This window comes from Rhodamnia argentea, chromosome 10 (genome assembly GCF_020921035.1).
Source record: "Rhodamnia argentea isolate NSW1041297 chromosome 10, ASM2092103v1, whole genome shotgun sequence".
NCBI classification, from domain to species: Eukaryota; Viridiplantae; Streptophyta; class Magnoliopsida; order Myrtales; family Myrtaceae; genus Rhodamnia; species Rhodamnia argentea.
In genome coordinates, this window is record NC_063159.1 from 9,118,065 (window position 1) to 9,137,704 (window position 19,640).

The 19,640-nt window shown below is 38.1% G+C and overlaps 2 protein-coding genes across 3 annotated transcripts; one reads left to right on the forward strand and one right to left on the reverse strand.

Annotated features, from left to right (window-relative positions):
- The first annotated feature begins 453 nt into the window (after positions 1–453).
- Positions 454–13,765, forward strand: LOC115739150 (BAG-associated GRAM protein 1). Its single transcript, XM_030672110.2, has 18 exons — positions 454–883; positions 2,023–2,073; positions 2,203–2,300; positions 3,111–3,186; positions 3,830–3,958; positions 4,049–4,095; positions 5,360–5,465; positions 5,609–5,725; positions 6,355–6,384; positions 6,462–6,561; positions 7,765–7,871; positions 8,689–8,832; positions 8,912–9,016; positions 10,439–10,585; positions 10,808–10,861; positions 11,738–11,801; positions 13,026–13,087; positions 13,184–13,765. Exons 1-18 carry the CDS (start codon positions 707–709, stop codon positions 13,301–13,303), a joined length of 1,734 nt encoding a protein of 577 aa, XP_030527970.2. The 5' UTR covers positions 454–706; the 3' UTR covers positions 13,304–13,765.
- A 1,116-nt stretch (positions 13,766–14,881) lies between these two features.
- LOC115739155 (transcription factor bHLH153-like) lies at positions 14,882–18,782 on the reverse strand. 2 transcript variants are annotated; one of them, XM_048270972.1, is made up of 6 exons: positions 18,346–18,782; positions 16,599–16,721; positions 16,230–16,295; positions 15,997–16,056; positions 15,757–15,804; positions 14,882–15,251 (listed from the first exon to the last, which is right to left on the reverse strand). In XM_048270972.1, the coding sequence occupies exons 2-6, from the start codon at positions 16,695–16,697 to the stop codon at positions 15,099–15,101; spliced, it is 426 nt and encodes a 141-aa protein (XP_048126929.1). In that variant the 5' UTR covers positions 16,698–16,721; positions 18,346–18,782; the 3' UTR covers positions 14,882–15,098. The 2 variants fall into 2 exon arrangements, with proteins under 2 accessions (XP_048126929.1, XP_030527978.1); XM_030672118.2 differs by having other exon boundaries at positions 15,991–16,056; positions 18,346–18,778.
- Between the last annotated feature and the right edge of the window lie 858 nt (positions 18,783–19,640).

Sequence of the window (19,640 nt, forward strand, 5' to 3'; positions counted from 1 at the left end):
TTAGATGTGGCTAACACTATACATGATGTATCGTTATTGGTAGATGTTGTCGCGCCGTGATTTTCTTCTATACACAAGTGTCGTACCACATGACACAACATCAATATTCGTATCCTCTTTTGCGAAGGATGTTAAATTGTCCTTGTAATAAAAGAAGGAGACCCTTTTTTTTTAATGATCTAGATTTTTGAAAATAATTTGACTATAATAGTATAGTCGTATAATAGACCGTATTGGTCAATTAATTGAACATAAACCTGCTTTGATCAAAATTATAAAAAAAAAAAAAGGTTTTGTGCTCAATCGATTGCCATTTTAATTCACACTTACCTAAAAAATATCGACGGAATGTAATTTTGTTTCCCGATCTACCCTCGTCAACGACACAGGCACACGACGCGCGAGGTATAATCGCCGGCCATAGCGAGGGGCAAATCGGTCATAAAATTCCTCGTTTGTCTTTCTCTCCCGCTCCAATTTTGACTCTCTCTCTCCGTGGCTCGCTCGCTCTCTCCGTCTTTCAAATGCTGCCATGTCCGCGATCGCTTGGTTTGATCGTCAATAACCAAACCCTAAAACCCCCCCAAACCTCAATCGGTCTTCCTTCCCGATTGCTTCCGGGAAATTGAGACGGCGAAGATGTGCGGGTAGTTTCGCGCAGGTGCTCGTGCTTTCTCTATCCGGAGCTGTTGTTGTTGCGGCGATCATGGTGATCGAGACTGCGATTCTGGAGATTTTGATACCCTCATGGTGGGAGATCAAGGTCACGGTAGCCACCTCGGTGTTCGTGACGTTGGCGTACTGGTTCTTCACATCTGGCGGTTCCGACCCGGATCGCTCGCTCGTCGACAATTCGGCCAATTCTGGTGATGAAAATGGCAAGGTGCGATGATTTCATTGACGCGCGCTCTCTCATTCTCTCTCTATATTTTTCTCTTAGTTCGATGTTTGGAGTTGGTAATTGTCTGATCATGGTCATGATCGAGCTCGAATTTGTTTATTATGAGGCTCCCGCGTTAGAATTAGTAATTCCCTTTGGTTGTCGTCATCTTTGGTATTGGGGGACGAGCTTTGTTTGTCTGTGGGAAATGTTTCTTGTAAAGTAAATTCTTTTGGACCATTAACAAAAGTTTCTGGGACAAGTTCGCTTTTCAGTGCCAGACGATAATAATGGAAGTTTAGTCCGTAATTCCATATTCCACGTTTATGGCGGACTTTTCCGTGTCTCACTTCATCGCAATTGTATACTCAGTGGCTATTGAAAGTGAATGGAGATAAATTTTGGAATTTGAACCTGAGAACATTTGGCCTGCAAACCTAGGTGCCACTTCTCTGATCGTATTTAATCTGCTGTAGTCTACTGTTTCAGAGTTCCTTATGGAATGGAAAGTAGAACAGGGGATCTCAAACGCCTGATTGAACGGGCAGCAAGTTATTCTTTTATTTTTTTGGTCAAAGGGCAGCAAGCTGTTAAATGGCAGGACTGCTGATGTTTTTAAAGTTTTCCCCTGTTACTTGCATTTTGGTGATGTGAACCTTGTGAGACATAATACTCACAATTTGTCAATTTAGAGAACAACGAAGATTAGATAAAAGTGAGATCCGACTCATTATCAGGAGTCGTTGTTTCTCTTAATTATTCACCTCCGGATGTGTCTTTGGTTCTTTTTAGGAAAAATGACTCCCTTATTTAGCGTTTGCATTTGAAATTTCAGAGAGTTTTATATTTTGCAGTAATTGTCTAGGGTGATTTAAAAGGACTGGCTGATACAACATTTAAGCATATACCTGATAATGATTATAGCATTTTGTTGCGATGTTTCAGGTTATTGGTGATCCAGTATAAATATGTGTAACTTGAAGGATGCTTAAAAGAGAAAGCGATAGATGTTTTACAAGTTACGAGCAATTGTTATCGTCTTTTACACTTTTTCGGCTCTTATGTTAGTGTTCTTGCTGAGTATTCAACCCTTCTAGTAATTTTCTACTTATTTGACATGCAGTTCCGCCTTTATTTTGTAGATGGCTCATTCGAAGGGAGATTCTCAAAGCAACTCTGCCTATGTAATTAAGGTATTATTCATGTCTTACCTATGTATTTCAGAAAGCTTGTGCGGAAATATGTACAATGTAATTACTCTTTTGGGGTTTAGAAAGGTCATTTCCCACAATAAGGTGGTTTGTGCCTATGTTCCTTTTCAGGTGGAATTGTTAGCTGCTAAAAATCTTATTGGTGCAAATCTGAATGGCACTTCAGATCCATATGCTATCATAACCTGTGGTACAGAAAAGCGATTCAGGTTATTTGATTTGATGTTACCTATGCAGCTGTCCAGTAAATAAATCTTCACTGGCCTCATAGATTTTCTAAGGTTCGAGAATATGTATTGTAGAACTGATAATGAAGATCACTCAATTGTAACTGGAAAAATGCGAAGATAATGTATATACACAATACCCACACCTTTTATTCAGACTTGTTGCCCCATCCTGATGGTAGTCTTTCCTTGGTTGGAACTGATTTGGCTAAGGGTGCATTAGCTGACTGATTTGGCCGAACAGATGAGTCAAATTCGCGTTTTTTCGGAAGTACTTGGCAATTTAAAACAGACAAAGATGCAAGTTGCTCTGGTGGTCGTGGTATTGCAGGGGCCGCTGGTCATGTGTCGATGGCGAAGACTCCAGCCCAAGTTTTCTCACATATCAGACCACGTGCTAGCACGTGACTAGTTATGGAAGGAAAATTGGTCATATACGATCTATTTATGTGAGAAAAAATGTAGGGATTACTTAATGCACTAATCTATCATGGAGATTTGTATAGTAATTAGTCAATTAATCCACTCCCTCTCTCTCTACACACATATATGTGTGACCTCAGGATAGGAATCTGTACCCCAACTTATAGCCGGCGACAATTGAAGGGCAAAATTTACATTTTTAGTTTACGGTCCCTAACCTTGGGAAGGGATAATTTATGAGATGTATGTTTTTCATGTATTCATGGGTTTAAGAGGTTGCGCTGTAATATCCTTTTATAATGATTCTCTCTTTTTCCTTTGAATGAATTTTACACTCAGTTTTCTGATTAAAATTAGTTCTCGCTGCAGCTCAATGGTGCCTGGTTCTAGGAATCCCATGTGGGGAGAAGAGTTCAATTTTTCTGTAGATGAGCTTCCTGTTGAGGTAACTAATTATTGACATTCCTTATGTCCAGAAGTTGTAAGCAGTTAAGATTATTCAACTGTAGAGGAAATAACACCGAATATTCTCTGGTAAATTTTTAGTGATGTGAACTTGCTGCAAAAGAGGCTTGTCTGGCTATAAATTTTTTATATCTTTGTCCAGACTTTTTCAATTGTGTTGTACCGTGATTCACTTAGGAGTGATACGTGATCTTTTGCTTAAGTCTTAAATAAATCAATAACAGTCAAAGTTCATGAAATTTTAGGTTTACATGTTGAATAAGTGTGATTATTCAATAACTCGATATGCAATTTTCTTACAATTTCTTTGACAATTATGTTCTTTCTTTTTCCCTATAGGTAAGTGACTTTGACACTTCCATTATTATTTGAAAGTTTTCTTTTTAGTAGCAATGCACCGGTCACTTTCTATTTTCGATATCTTTGTGACGTGCAGATGCAATCTCAGCTTCTTTGATTTTTTTTTTCTGGAACAAGCTTTATCTTTTTGAGCTTATGTTGTTTTTCGCATTAATTTTTTGAACAGCTGGAAGTTTTTTATATTGATACTTTATTTTGGCATTGTTATAGTATCTTCCTTTTTGGTAAACGAGACCGATAACTTTTCCCTATATGCGTGGCAGATTAATGTGACCATATATGATTGGGATATAATTTGGAAAAGTACTGTTCTTGGTTCAGTGACTGTTCCAGTTGAAAGTGAAGGTCAAACTGGCGCTGTATGGTATACTCTGGATAGCCCATCGGGGCAGGTAATTCATGTTTGAAAACTAGGTTGCTGATTCTGAATATATTGTGGATACACTTTTCATGGCTTTATTAATGCTGTATTTACTTGTCAGGTTTGTCTTCATATTAAAACAACAAAGTTACCTGTAAATGCGACAAGGTAGCATCATCTTTATTGGCTTTATAATTGCCCCTATTTAGTCAATTATGTGCATTTTTTGTTGTATGTATATGACTATATATGACTAAGGTTATCTCCACATGCGAAACAGAAATGAAATATCATTCTCTCCTCTCTTTTTTTGGATGAAGTGTTTCTTTTATATTCGTTTGAAAGATTTTGATCGGAATGATTCTGTGAATGTTCCTACTCTGTTCTTCTGTACTTCCTCAAGAAACGAAGAAAGTTGAAGAAACGAAAAAGGTTGAAAGGAAAGTGGAGGTCAAGAAAGTCTCTCACAATGTTGTTTGAGAAGAAGGAAAGGAAAGGAGTGGAGATGAAGAGATGGTTATGTGAGAACAAGGGAAAAAGTTACCATTTCCTAGAAAAGAAACCAGGAGGTCAATACATCATGGTCCAGGGATTTTCAAGTTTTACCGGCATACATCCCCTCCGTTTTCAAACATGGCTTAGCATTAGCATTTGATCTCCAAATAATGCAACTACATTTGTGAGATATAGATTAGGGCAGAAAGGTGTGCTGTAAACATCAAATGTGGATGGTGAATGGTGTACATGGACATTTGGTGATGGAAAAATTGCCAAAAGTTGGATGCGTTATCCAGATGCGGATTTTGGAGTTTTTGATCCTTGAAATGGGGGTTAGATTTGGATGTTTTTACTGCGTAATGTTTTATTTTGGCTTTCCATACGTGATCCTTAGCCATTAAAAGTTGTGATAAACTGGTCAGTATCTTTAAAGAATATCCTCTTTCATGGCATTTTGTTAAAACAAACAAAAGGGAGCATAATAAATAATTGTCACAGTGAAACTTTGGCAGGATTACATATCTAATTCTACACTAGGGCACGCAAACTGATTACAAGTTATCTTTAATTAGCATCTTTAAACTTGAAGTTTCATTGATTTTATCAAAGGATGCTAAAGGCTTACTATATGGAAATGAAAATCCAACGAGCTTTGAAGATTGCATGGACACATGATATGAGCAGATAAACACTTGAAGCTGTATCATTCTTGTTATGCCGTCTTACATCAATAAGTGCTGAAGTGGTTTTGCAAACTAAAGTGTGATGAACTGACCTTCTTGTAACTTATCATTGAATTTATTCTAAAAAGTTAGTAGTTGCATTTTTTTTCGAGCAATTCTTGTTGCTTATTACTTTTGGATGGATGAGGTCTCATGGAACCCTTCCTTTTTTCATTTTTGTGTTGGATTGTTCCACTGAATCTCTGTCTCAGGGTCGTAAATGGATATAGGAGAAAATCCATAGATAAGCAAGGACCAACAGTGGTTCACCAGAAGCCTGGGGCATTGCAAACAATATTTAATCTCCTTCCAGATGAAGTGAGTGCATTAAATTTTCATCAATTTTTGTTTCTTATTCGGTTTTATTTTTAACCAGCATACGTTATTGTATTTGATCTGGTTTTTCACTAAGTACTTGTCAGTTAATTTCAGCTGGTGGCCTTATGCTTTGTGTTTTTCAGATGGTTGACCATAGTTATTCATGCGCCCTTGAGAGATCATTCTTATATCATGGTCGAATGTATGTTTCAGCATGGCACATTTGCTTTCACTCTAATGTCTTTTCAAAGCAAATGAAGGCAAGTTTTTGATCTCGTGTTTTTATTTGAGAATTTGATTTTACCTGCATCGAAAGATATTTTCGAAGTTGTTATTTTTCAGGTGCTGTTTTACTTAGTCATGGGGAAAGGGTTAAGGTTTGAGATATGGTGGTTGACTTCATTTTACCATTTTATTTCATTGTGATATGCCCAGTAGTAGTTGTTGATGTATCCTGTGGTTGAGCATGAGAGCATGGTGGGTGCATGGGTGTATAATGGATGTGTGTCCATGCGCAAATGCCAGTCAGTACATGTGATCGAGATCGAGAGAGAGAGAGAGGGAGGGGGGGGGGTAGGGATGCCAGTCGGTACATGTGATTGAGATCTCGAGGGGAGGGACGGAAAGAAGGGGGGGGGGTTTCAGTCCACGAAATAAACTTTTGTTTTGCATGAAATGAAAGTAATTATCCTTTAGCAAATCATCATCTGAAAATCTGACAACCCATCACCTTCAATATGGTTTCACTTTGGCTCGGGGTAGGACTTGTTGTCTTAGTCTAGTTCATGGTTTTATCTATCCATTTATTTGCCAATTCTTTTACATCTTTTTCTATCGCATTGTCCTTACCAAGTCTCCAACTCTCCCTTTGTTTTTGTTTGCAATGCAGGTGGTTATACCATTTCAAGATATTGACGAGGTATGTTCTTTCCATCTATATCATGTTTCCTTGCCTGGTTGTTGAGCTTATATGCCTAAAAAATCTGGTTGATTCAGATAAAAAGGAGCCAGCATGCATTCATCAACCCTGCTATAACGATTATTCTCCGCATGGGTGCGGGTGGACATGGTGTACCTCCTTTGGGAAGTCCTGATGGTATGTCTAGAGATCCAATTATCTAGGAAACTAGTTAGCAAACCAGTGAGATGCGTTGGTTAATTAAGTGGTTAATTAAGTCTATATAGCTGGCCATCGTGTGAAAAGAATTTGGTTCTGTTGTTATTGATGAACTGTCTTTTATTACTTGGAGGGGAACTTGTCTTGTTTGACCAATGCAAAGCAGATGCTAAAAGGGAAAACTGATGAATCAATCTGAACATTTGTAGCTTTTTTGTTTCTTTCCTTCAATGCTAATGTGAAAAAAATTGAAACAAAAGTCATTGCTGTTCGGTTTCTTTATGGGGAGCAAAAGTTTTCTATGTGGTTTAGGTTGGGCTATCTGTTTATTGACCTCATTTTGGTTTCTGAATATATATGAAATTTTAAACTAGTCTTATTACAAATGCCCTTAAGGCACCATTTTTTTTTTGGGTCTAAAGTGCACCAGTTGAGATAGCTGTAAATAGTAAGAAAACTGATTGAGATACTGTGGTAGTTGAAGAAGCACTCATAACCAGAAAATTACACGTGTTAATCGGGAAAGTTTCGATTTCTGAAGCATATTTAACGAGTTTTAGCAAGTGTCTCAGGAGAACTCTTTAATGTTTTCCAGTTTAGATATTGTTTAAATCTACACCTGTTCTCTGGACTTGGAATGTCTAAGTCCATTTAAACTCAGTTCCAACCTGAAAAAACTACTTACGGTTAAGAATATAAATCTATGTGAGAGACTGCATGTGATTTGTTGCTTTTGCTCAGTTTTTTTCGGTAAGTAATGAAGAGAGACATTTTTCTAGCAAGCATATGTCTCAATGTTGTAAGAGTGCATCATCTGCAAACATAATAGTGCTCTAGGCTTGGCTTTCATGTTAGGACCCTTGTTTTATCGATTGGATAATGTGACTTCTCACCATATACAGAATGTGACAATTTATTTTGTCCATGGAAAAGAGCAGCTTTAGTTATCACCAGGGATGTCTTGAGTGATAGATGTCCAGATATCAGGCGAAAAGTTTCTACCTTTGAATAATTTTTCCTTTTCAGGGATGAATGTGTGTCGGTTGAATATTCGATTGGTGAATGTATGTGTGTGGATTTACCTTAGAAGAATTGCTTGACAAGCGACACTCCATCAAGGGTCTGTTTTCAAATGGTTATAATAGATTCTATGTGATCTTGTTTTTTTCTTTACATTTTCAGGTAGAGTTAGATATAAGTTCGCATCGTTTTGGAACAGGAACCATGCATTGAGAGCTTTACAGCGGGCATTAAGCAACTTCCATGCAATGTTGGAAGCTGAAAAGAAGGTCTCTTCTCTTACTTTGCTGAAATTTATTCCTTAGGACCTCCCCAACCCTCACCTAAAGGGAAAAGACACCTCCAATCTCTCTCCCTCTCTCTCTCCACCCATCTGCTCACACACGCACCCCTGTGGTTTAAGTTCATGTTTTCTGCTGTGCTTACTGGGACAGGTGCTGATTATGTGTGAGGACTCAAATGAATATTCGATCTCATATAAATTAAGGGCTTTATTTCCCTGCTTGAACTTGTTTATCTTTGCCCTCAACACCCTTACTTTTGTGTTGGACAATGATGGAGTCTTTGTGCTACTTTCGCATAACCAGGAGTTACTCTTGATTTGAATTAATATTGTCCTCTGAAATGAGTGAAAGTCACTATAATTTTTAGATTTGTTTTTAGCATAAGTTGTCGATGGCTGCATCAGCCTACATGAAGGACCTGCCTATAGTTTCTGTTTTGTCGGAACCTATAGTTTCTGTGATTGGGAAGTAAATTGTGCTTGCTGGCACTACATTATACTGTTAAATGCTTTGGATGCTAACATTCTCTTGTTATAAGGGAGAGAACTTTTTATCTTTACACCTTTGTGGGCTTCTACTTTTGGAATTCATGTATAATCTGTTATCATGAATCTCTGAAAATGATTTGAGAATGGTTTCTATTGATAAATCTCTAGTACATGGTATCTAGAATTTTCCCTTTGTCTTGGTTTTAGGCTTTTAGCAGATGGGTTGAAGTTTTCGATTTCTCATCCTTCTAAATGTGCTCCTTAATGTGAAAAGTAGATGACGTGTTCTGACATTGATCCTTTCTGGCTTACAGGAAATGGTTGAGTCAGCATTACGAGCTCATAGTAGCTCTGTGAGAGGTAGTAGAAGGTCTCCCAAGACTCCTGAAGATAGTGTATCCAAGAATGGAAAACTTCAACCTTTCATTAAAGAAGAAGTCTTAGTTGGGATATACAAAGTGATCTTTATTCCTTTGACACTGAAGTTCAATTTCTATATTTATATTGTGAACATATTCTAACTGATTTTTCTCTCAGGACGTGTTCCCTTGCTCAGCAGAAAAATTCTTTAATCTGCTTTTGAGTGATGATTCGAAGTTTACAAACGAGTACCGTTCAGCAAGGAAGGATACTAATCTTGTTGTAAGTTGCTACTTAGGTTATAGTAATCATACTTGGAATAATGCATATGATGAGGCAACAGAATATGCCTTGTTTGGTAGCTGTTATTCTCATTAGTTACCATTGCCATTGGCACTTCATTAGTACATCTGCGTTCCTTGTTCATAGTTAAATTGCATCTATATATATGAGATAAGATGGCACAGAAGCTCATTAAGGGGTTCAAAAAATCAAGCAACTTGTAAATTTTATTTTAATAGTATTTATAATTAAGTTCCATATGAATTGCTCGAGCTTGAATTTCTAACTCAAGTCGAGTTTGTTTCCTTTTTGTTGGACAAATATGGTTTAGTTGATAGATTTTTCATAGATTGGATGGCTGACGCAGTTAAAACTCGAATTAATCTCTGACTCTGTGCCTCAAATGTTTCTTGCTACTTATGGTATATTAACATAAGGACTCTATCAGGAAATGCATTGTCAGGGGCTCGTAAATCATAGGGGATAGTGTTGAGGGTTTTAAGGCATTGATTGAATGGACTAATAGTTAGTGGATGCTTCATCGGTGAAGTAGATTAAACTATATGTGCATGCCCAGAATAATGAAAGTTAGGATGGAAATTAAAAAAGAAAAAAGAAAGAAACTTTATGTTCACCCAATTGCATGGCCTTTTGCTTGCTCTTTATTTCAGTAACTTCATGCTTCCTTTAAGTCATGGGTTCATCATAAACCTTTTCTGATCTTTTGTTCTGATCAAGGAGCTTCGAATATGCGTTTATGAACTTCCATTCGATTTAGAAGCTAATTAATAATGATACGAGACCGTTGTTCGGCCCTTGTGTAAGCATAGCCCTCCCACTGGGTTTGATTACAAGGCTGTCCTTTTTCTGTGAGCTCATGATGACCGGCTTAAATTTAAATAGCGTGTTGGTCTTCAGTAGATCCATGGCTTCTACTCAGTATGGAAGTCTGTATTTGTAGCCTGTCTGCTCTGGTAGGAGTATTCCTGTTTTGACGAGGCTTGGTTTACCTCATCTGTGTTATTGCCTGTCCATGTTTGAAGGGTGCATCTCTTTAGCATTCTGAAGAGTCATCTTTTCATGTCACGTTCTTACTTTAGTTTAAATGGTGGTGGGACTCTCCTTTATTGCAGACATGCAAGGTTATGCCAGATTTCATTTTACTTGATATTAAAACATGTTGCTTAGTTTATTACAAAATAACAGAGTATCTTGTTTTTTTCTTGTTCATAGACACGAATCTTACAGGTGAAACTAATGTCTGCTAGGGTTTTCTGGTTGCTAAGCGGGGGTTTGTTTTGAGTAGATGGCTATTGGCATCACAGTTTCTCTCCTAATATTGCAGAACCCTATTTTTACCCAGCAAGACATATCAACTTTGTTAATTTATATTTCATGCTCTTTTTCTTATGTAATTTCCAGATGGGGCAATGGCATGCTGCTGACGAATATGATGGTCAAGTGAGGGAGATTACCTTTAGAACCCTTTGTACCAGTCCAATGTGCCCACCTGACACGGCCATGACAGAGTATCAGCATGCTGTTTTATCACCAGATAAGAAAACTCTGGTATGCCTGCTTGCCTTAGCTTCTTACTTGATACTCGTCAATGTTCTCTTTATTCACTACATGTTAGCCTGCATTGCAGAGCTGTTCTATAGCCCCTCCTTTTGTTTTTGGCCGACATTCTGTAGCCTCTGTTGGATTTTGGTTTTACCCTTCTGTTCTTTTCTGCGTCTCCGTAGGGTTCTAAATCTACTATGGTTGAGTGAATGTTTCTCCTCCTTGTAGGTGTTCGAGACTGTCCAGCAGGCACATGATGTTCCTTTTGGATCCTACTTTGAGGTTTTATATGTTATTTTTGTTTTCATCTTTAGTTTCTGTTAGAAAGTATGATCTATTTGATTAAGTTTTAGCATATAAGTGATATCAACATTTTTTAGAGTTACATGAATCTTGGTTTTTCATGCTTTTTATTGTTAACTGTGATGTCAATCAGCTTATCGCATTTTTCCGGTGGTTCATGGTAACTTTCCACCATACCTTTTGGAGAGTCCTCGAAGTATCATAATGCAATTAGTAAATGCCAATTACTTTGGAGATGGCAAGGGCCTCTTTGAGGCGCACTAGTAATAGGACCAATGGACAACTTTTGACAATGTTAGTTATTTTCACGTTCATTCTATGTGCAGGTTGGATGACGCAACTCGCACCACTTCTATACGGCTACATAAAGCTCTTTTACTCTGATAAAAGTGCTCAAAACTAATTACTTAAATCTTCTTTTTCGTCAGAATTTGCACACAGATAAATCTTATTGGTTAAGGCAGTTGAATGATTAAGGGTTCCAGAAATGATCAAAGACAATAGGATGGGCACACGAAAAGAAAATGAGATACGGTTTATATAGGTAGAGCAGTTGTTGAGAGGGGACATGCTGGTATTATCGATTCTATTTTGTGGATGGTTCATCTCATGTTGTCCTCTCTCTCTCTCTCTCTCTCTCTCTCTCTCTCTCTCATGTGCACACCAGCGCACAGAGACAATTTACATCCATCACATGACTATCCTTAATAATTTGCTATTGTAGTCTCTCTTTCTTAGTTTTTGTTGAATGTCTTTTACATGCCAACATGCAGCATGCACATTTTGCTTAAGGCTGTCATCTATATTTCTACATTCCACATAATTTGTTGTGCTGAAATGATGTTGCCATCTCAGGTTCACTGCCGGTGGCATTTGGAGACTAATGATGAAAGCTCATGTACCTTCGAAATTAAAGTTGGTATGTTCCTTCGGATCCATCATTCGTCAGTCACTTCTTAACTCAAGTTGTGATGAACTGATCTGGAGCACTCACCTAGATGGGTCATTGTTGCTCATGCCACACGAGATACACAAAAGAGTTTTACATTTGCCTCATACCAGTTGACAATGTGGTTAATTCATTTGTTAATAACCGATATACGTAATTGACCGGCAAACTCATTCCACATGTAATGTGTGAAATTTAGAGGATTGTTGAGATGAGCCACCATAGGTACATTGGTCAGCACTAATTTCTGTCCAGGTCAATCTTCAGGGCAAGTCTGTGATCTCATTGGTTAGCTTTTTGTTAACTACAAACATTGGGCATGTTTAGAATGCTGGGAAATTTTAGAGCTTTTTGGTTTGGAAGACGAACCTGCAGGTTTGACTGGTTTGCAAGATGGTAAATAGCAACTGATACAGCGTTTGTTTGCGGAAAAGGAAATGATTGAGATCGTACTCAGCCTTACATATCTGGAGAAAAAGATGGATGGATGAAGGGAGAGAGGTGATAGGTAAAGGTTATGGAGATGAAAAATGGGGTCCTCATATGGGTATTTGACATGATTTTATTTCCGATGCCTCTTTCATCCCAACCAACATGCATACCAAGCTCAGATATCTGTGATGGAATAAATGGCTGATAGTTGTCCAGATGTTTAATGAAAGCGGAGGAAACCAAATAAACGTGAATGAAGTACCAAGAGCACGTGTACTTAGATTGAGGAGAACTAGAAAATTTAATGGCAACGGTTATGATTTCAACCCATTATCAACATTATGGTTGGTGGAATTTATCACCACACAAATATGCTTGGTCCTTCTTTAGTTCCCAATTGCATTCTCATTATGCTTGAAAACATTAGATCCGTTGTTGCTAGATGAATTGTCTTTGATAATGCCGGTATGTGTTAATCCATTAAGGGAACATCGGACATACATAAATAGCGGCGAATGCAGCTGTCCGGAGAATATTTGATTGTGCTGATTTCGATGTCCACTTGTTGCAGTCAACCAGTTTGGACTCACTGTATGTAGATAGGTTACCTTGCCTTCTACTTTCTGATTCCAGCTTGCGACCAGTGATCCTGAAATCCCATGCAAAGAAATCCAACTACGTAGTTGTGATGTTCCTTTTTCTTGCTTGATAGAACTTAAAAAGATTGTGCTGTGATAACTTACAGAAGTCGCAATTCTGCAGGTGCCCATTTTAAGAAATGGTGTGTAATGCAATCCAAAATCAAGTCGGGGGCTATCAATGAGGTTGGTGCATTTTTTGCTTAAAGCATTACATCTTCTTTTCCCCGCCATTATTTTTTTGGTATCATCTTCCAACGCATGTTATGATCGCTAATGCAGTACAAGAAAGAGTTAGAATTAATGTTAGATGTGGCCACCTCCTGTCTCAAGGCAAATGCTTCAGCTGGCAAGACCGATGAGAGTGCTTCATCTGCCGCCGCGACCGAACGCAGCAGCTAGTATTGCACAATGTCTGAACCTGCATGCCGTTCAGTCTGTACTTGTATCATGAGATTAATAGAAACAGTTTTGCCTCTTTTTTTTCCCCAAAGCCGATGTAAACTTTGATGTTCAACGCCACGTCACTTCACCCTGTCTCTTTGTGGTGGAGAGCCAGAGGTGTATGTTGTGTGTAATTCGTCATATCACCTGTCAAGTCAAGGTGCAAGATACTTACCAGCCATTAAAGGCGATTACAAAGGAAAGACGGTTTGGGATGAGAACGGTTCGTCTTGTTCGCATGTTGCTGTCCTTAAATGACAGAAAAGAGTAACTTTATGGTAAGATATTCTTCTCCAATCCTCAACGGTTGCACGAGTGTACAGAAGATCACAAAAACACAGTGTGTCTTCAAGATCTACAATCTTACAGAATGTATACATTAGAGTAGTTTAAAGTGTTTTGGGCGTCTGCCATAGTCAATGTCTCTGCGTGGGCAGCATTCATCACAGTACAATTTCATGAAGCACAGGTCACAGTTCGCTCGCTCTCTCTCATGCGCAAAGTTCTCTTCCGATAAGGTCTTCAAAGGTCTATGCTAAAAGCACCACTTTCTTGACATTTAACTTCCAAATTGCCGTGTCTACTCATTGAACTTAATATTCACGGGAGCTTTGTCTGCCCCATGTGTTTTATCGAGGAATTTCTTTGCGGGTGACCCCTTACCACATCACGTATCTTGTAATTCGTACATCAAGATAAACGCTTTTGGATCTGAGAACTTGTGCAATATGACCGATGGGCATTAGATTGGCATGTTCAAACACATTTGGATCAACCATGACAAGCTTATTCCCAATTTGAGATGGCGTAGATGCTGAATTTGCAACCTCAAATCACAAATGCTTATGATTAGGGCGCTGAGGCACAAACAAACATTCCGATGTGAATAGTCGAACCGTCCATTAAATCTTTGGATTTGATAAGGTTAGCCGAAAATATATGGTACTACGGGTTAATAATATGACACTACGGGTCAGAATAAGAGAGTGCTAATGCAAATATTATCTAATGCCGAAATATTATTTGATATGCGCATTCTGAAGATCGAATCTTTTTATCTAATGCCGAAATATTAGTTGATATGCGCATTCTGAAGATCGAATCTTTCTCATTTAGTTACTTCACCAAGTGCCCAAAGACACTTTTCTTTTAAACAAAATTCCACATCTAACAATATGATTTTAAAAATCCATTAAAGTCAACCAAGCATGATATTAACTTGGTAGTCAGGAAAGGACTGAATTGTATGACTTCGGGCGAGTCAAACACTTGCACGTCCTGCTCGAAAACTACAACTCCTTTTGCCGTTTACCATTCTCTCTCACGTGTAGTTCCGACATTTGCTCCACATTTAAGGGAGTCCTAAAAACACCAATCACTACTTTGATACTACACCAGAAACCAATAGATCAAGTTGATAGACAGAATGTGAAGTTTTTTCTTCTTTCATTTGGCTTGTGCCGGGTTTCAAACTAAGCTCTCATCCTGGAACCAATTTGAGATGCAACTTGGATTACGAGGTTCGAAGCAACATGATCAAGGAAGCGATTACATATGCAGAACTTTTCATAGACATTACTATCATCATTTCTTACCAGGATATGCTGCTCAAGCTTTTTCCAAGTATACAATATATAAAAAGCAGAATGACTGATGCTACTGAGAAATCAGGTGGCCAATACCAAAATGGAGAGGCAGCGCCACACCCACGCCCCTTGCGTGATCATGTTTACATTAGCTGAAGGATGAGGCTTCACTGGAAATGCGAGATCGACTTTTCGAGTCTTGGGGAAGTAGTTTTAATCGGAGCCCATATGTCCGCGCCGTTTGTGCCAGCAAATCCAGCAGTGCATGAGATTGGGACAAGGCACAGACCTCTGTTTCGCAGGCTGTACGGCTCCGCTTCCTGTGGAAGAAGGAAAACAAATTCAGACTATTAATATTTCTCAAAGGATCAAAGTAACGCGACAACATCTGACAAAAATTCACATATGAATGTCCAATCCCAAAAAATTTGAACCATCATTTGATGGTAGAGGTAAGCCATGAGAGCCCCTCTCACTGGTTTTTGAGGGATGATGGGCAAAATTTATAAAGCAACCTCTATTTCCTTAAATTTGTGGTCAAGTAAGATAACGTGGAGAAGATGCAATAACCCCCAAAATTGGTAACCCAAACAGTTTCGATTTTGCAGCAATTCATGTTTCAGGGAACCATAGAAACATCCCAAGAAGCAAAAGAAACGATATGCATGAAACTAGTTGTATATCAATCGCATTTATTGCTTCAGTACAGAACATCAATGTCGACACGAGGTGTTTTATCTCGCACACTAAAAATAAGAAATTGGCTAAAGGAGAAAATCCATGAACTAAATGCTGTCTTCCCAGAGTCCCTCATGGTTCACTAACCTGCGTCGTAGTTGCTGGCATAGTTTGAAGGTATGGAGCGCTCAATACCTAGAAAGCCAAAACATTATGCTCAAGATTAAAAATTCAGCCAAAAAAGCTAAAAGAACTTATTGAGATTAGGGTCTTCAAAGAACCTGTCAAATTGACCCTATACCCGCATAAGCAGAATATGCATCTACTCTAATAGAATTCTACTCATTTGCAATGCGCATATGTAGCCAGAGAAGGCCGAACCTTAACTTGCTCATGGAGGAATTGTATGTATTCAGACGCCTCCAACAGAACTGAAGCTGTATCTGTCTGAAATAAGATCATTAAAGGAAAAAAAAAAAATCATTACCAGTGGTGACATAGACGCCAACAGCATAGGCACCAGCTTATTGATCTTAAATTGACAACATAACTAACACGCTAGGTGTAAAAACATGAAAATAAGGGGATATAATCATATTCGTATCAGTTTATTAATGTACCTTCCCATATGGTGAAACGAGCTGTTGCAGTTGAACAATCTTTTCTCCGAGCTTCTCCTTCCTTTCCTATTAGCAGAAGGAGAAGATAAGAAAGATAAAGAGGCAGAGTCAGGATCGTTCATCCATTTCATCATATGACCAGTGAAAAAAAACAGGTGGTGCAACGACTCCATGAATTACAACTAGATGACTGAAAGTGTTTGGAATGCAAATTTATCTTCTTACAAGTATAATAAATCAAGGAACCAAAACATTCCAAATAGTAACCAATCCATTAGAATTTTTCTTTTGTTGGCCTGACATACATTAGAAGATTGCAAACGCTACTCTTAATGGAATCTAAGGAGGGGAGGGAGAGAATGAAGAAACCTTGTTTGACATGGATAAACCACCCTTGTGACGCTTGGGTATAAGGGAGGTGATAGTACTGTGGTCAACACTGCAAGGACTCCTTTTTTGTTCCATCATCTTTTCCCTTAACCTTTTCTCTCCCTGATACAAAGCACGAAATTGTCTATAAGCATCTCAACATAACATGACAAGAATCCACAAAGTACAGCTTTTTATGAAAAATATATTATTTCAACAAGGAAACGAGACATTATTGCTCATATGTAACAGGAACCATAAAAAGGGAGATATCTTGAAGCAGAGATTGTGATTTTGAAAACTGGTCGTCGCTTTTCTTTCATCAAATTATGGAAGCCATTGTATATCCTACCAATTCAGGGCAGATGTTAATTTGGATGTCCTTGTGACTACTGACAAGTTTTCCCTATGTTTCAGATGCATCTCAAGCATTCACTCTGCATCTATTTCCAGCCTAAATTGCAATTTTATTTGAAGATCATAGTTATTCACATCAGCGGTTCGGAAGAGTCACGTCATTCTCTAACACGTAACCCGTGAAGTTCTAAGTTCTAACAAAAACAGTTTGTCCTGGTTAAGTAAAGAAGTAAAAAAAAAGTTACCGAAGTGCCTAAATCTGGCTTTTAACAAGTTCTATGCACTATGCTTCTAAAGGACATTGGGAAGCTCAAGTACCTCTTTTTATGTGAGGTTCATCCACTTCATCCAATATTATCAGGCAACACCACAAAAAGGATTGTTCCCTACTACACTCAAGCATGACATCAACGCGGTTGACAAAATGCAGAGACAACACATCCAAAATATGAAATTGCGGTTGACCATCCAATAGGATTGTTCCTATCATAAAGCCAAGCTAGAGTACAAAAACTCAAAACCCAATGGAGTATTTTAAAAGGCATTCTTGCTGCATTGAATAATCATGGATTGTATAAACTGCACACGACACCATGCAAACAATAAATAAATTGATAAAAGCATGGACAATGATATCATTTTCTAGAGTATGTCCATTGTTTTTCCTAGAAGACAATCCACCGGTCCATCCTCCACAACCTGATAAAAATAGGTTTACCTAAACAATATTTTTTAAAAATCTATTCGGCACCATGTCATCAACAATTAAATATCAGTAACCATACAAACAGACAAGGGTGCTTTAAATAAATGCAAAAACCACCAATCATCTACGCAAAAGCTAGTCGAGTCTTCAATATCATGCTCAAGATCACCCGTGAACATAAAAGCTTTGATAAAATAATGCCTCCCTGGTGATTAGATGGATTTGCATCAGCAAATAGAGCAACCGAAAGATGCATTGCGACGGTGTAACAGAAAGTGGACAATACTCGAATTATTTAAACCATCTGATGTTTCTAGATCACCAAGCTTATTCCATGCGTCTGAAGCATTTTTTCATCTTCTGCAACCACTCAACATGGCATAAGTAGAGCATTTTAAAAACAGGGCACAAACAATATTTTAAGCTTCAGGGTTAGGATACAAGCGGCAAACAACAGCATCAAAAGTCAAGAAAAGCGACTATCGTAAAGAAGCGCAATCTCCTCCATTTCCAAGGTCAAACTATTTTGCAGCTTTTCTTTGGGCCAATTGACAGAGGAACATGAGAAAGTGAACAACTCCCTTTTTTCTTCTCCTCGATTCAACAAGCTCACAACTCCGTGATCGAAGAAGCAACAGCCAGTAGCACAAACAGAACTTATTGCTAGACATTTCAAGAACTTACCAAGAACCGGTACTCCGCATTCTAAGGTGAGCAGAAAATCCCCCCCTCTTAAAACTGCACCATCAAGATACAGTCTTTACTCAATTCCAAGGAATTCTGGCTTGAAGAGAGAGTGAAAACAGCTTCAGACTTCAAGAAGAGTGCTGTTTTTGATGAACCCAGAAAGCGCATGGAACTCAACTCAACACGGACTCAAAACTCACAGTCAGCAGCCTCACTGCCCCCTCTCTGGCTCTCTTAAAAACGGGTTCTTGTCTTTTAATACAAATTCGTCAGCTTGAGAGCTGTAAAGACGAAAACTTTACGAAAACGATGCGAAGATTTGAGCAGTTCAAGGGCCAGAAGCGTTGAACGGGCGAAGCTACTCTGCAGCAAGAGAAAACAGACACGCGGAGAGAGAAAAAGCAGGTGTTGAAAAGAGAGGGAGAGAGAGACAGAGAGGAGGAAGGGAAGAGAGATGTGTTAAGGAGGAGATTAATATAAGGGTCCTGAAGCTGAAGTTAGTATAAATCAGTAGACAACCATTTATTTATTTATTATATTTTTTACAACTTTTCTTTCTTTAATATTTTTTTTATCAAATATTGACAAGGATGACATTGATATGTTGCTGATTATATACTTCTTTTAGTGGAATAAAAGAAGAATTTGACAGCTAATTTACAACCATGCAAGAAGAAGTAGTTTAACTTCTGTTTGATGACATTCCTTTTCAACATATCTTTATCTTGATAATGACATGAGAGGATTGCCTTCTTTTTTCCTTCTCTTTCTTTCTTCATAAACAGTAGCGGTCATCTCTGGAATTCATTTATTAAGTGCTAATACTTCTTCTGTCTTGTATATCTTTGTTGATACCACAAAAAAAAAAAAAATTCCTTAATTATGCCTACTGTAACATCGACATTTCAAAATTCTTTCGCATAAAAAAAATTACCCTAACGGCATGCTTACCGAGCACTACTATTACACCAAACTTTTGTTGCAATAATACAAGTTTGAAATATCAGCTACATAAAAAATAATAGGGAAGGGATATTAGTATCACGGTGGGCAAAAATTAGGTTCTTTTTTTTTTGGTGGTAGGCGAAGGGTATTTTTGTTACAATAGCACATATTTCGAAAATTTTGGTAACATGAAATAAATTTTGGGATATTAGTGTCAGAATAGCGGTCGTTGAGAATTCTCGTTGGTATTTTCTTTTTCTTTTTTTGTTCTTTAGATGTGTCGAGAAATGGAAACCGCATTCATCACTTCTTAACAACTTTGGAAATACAAAAAAAATCGGTTTTTG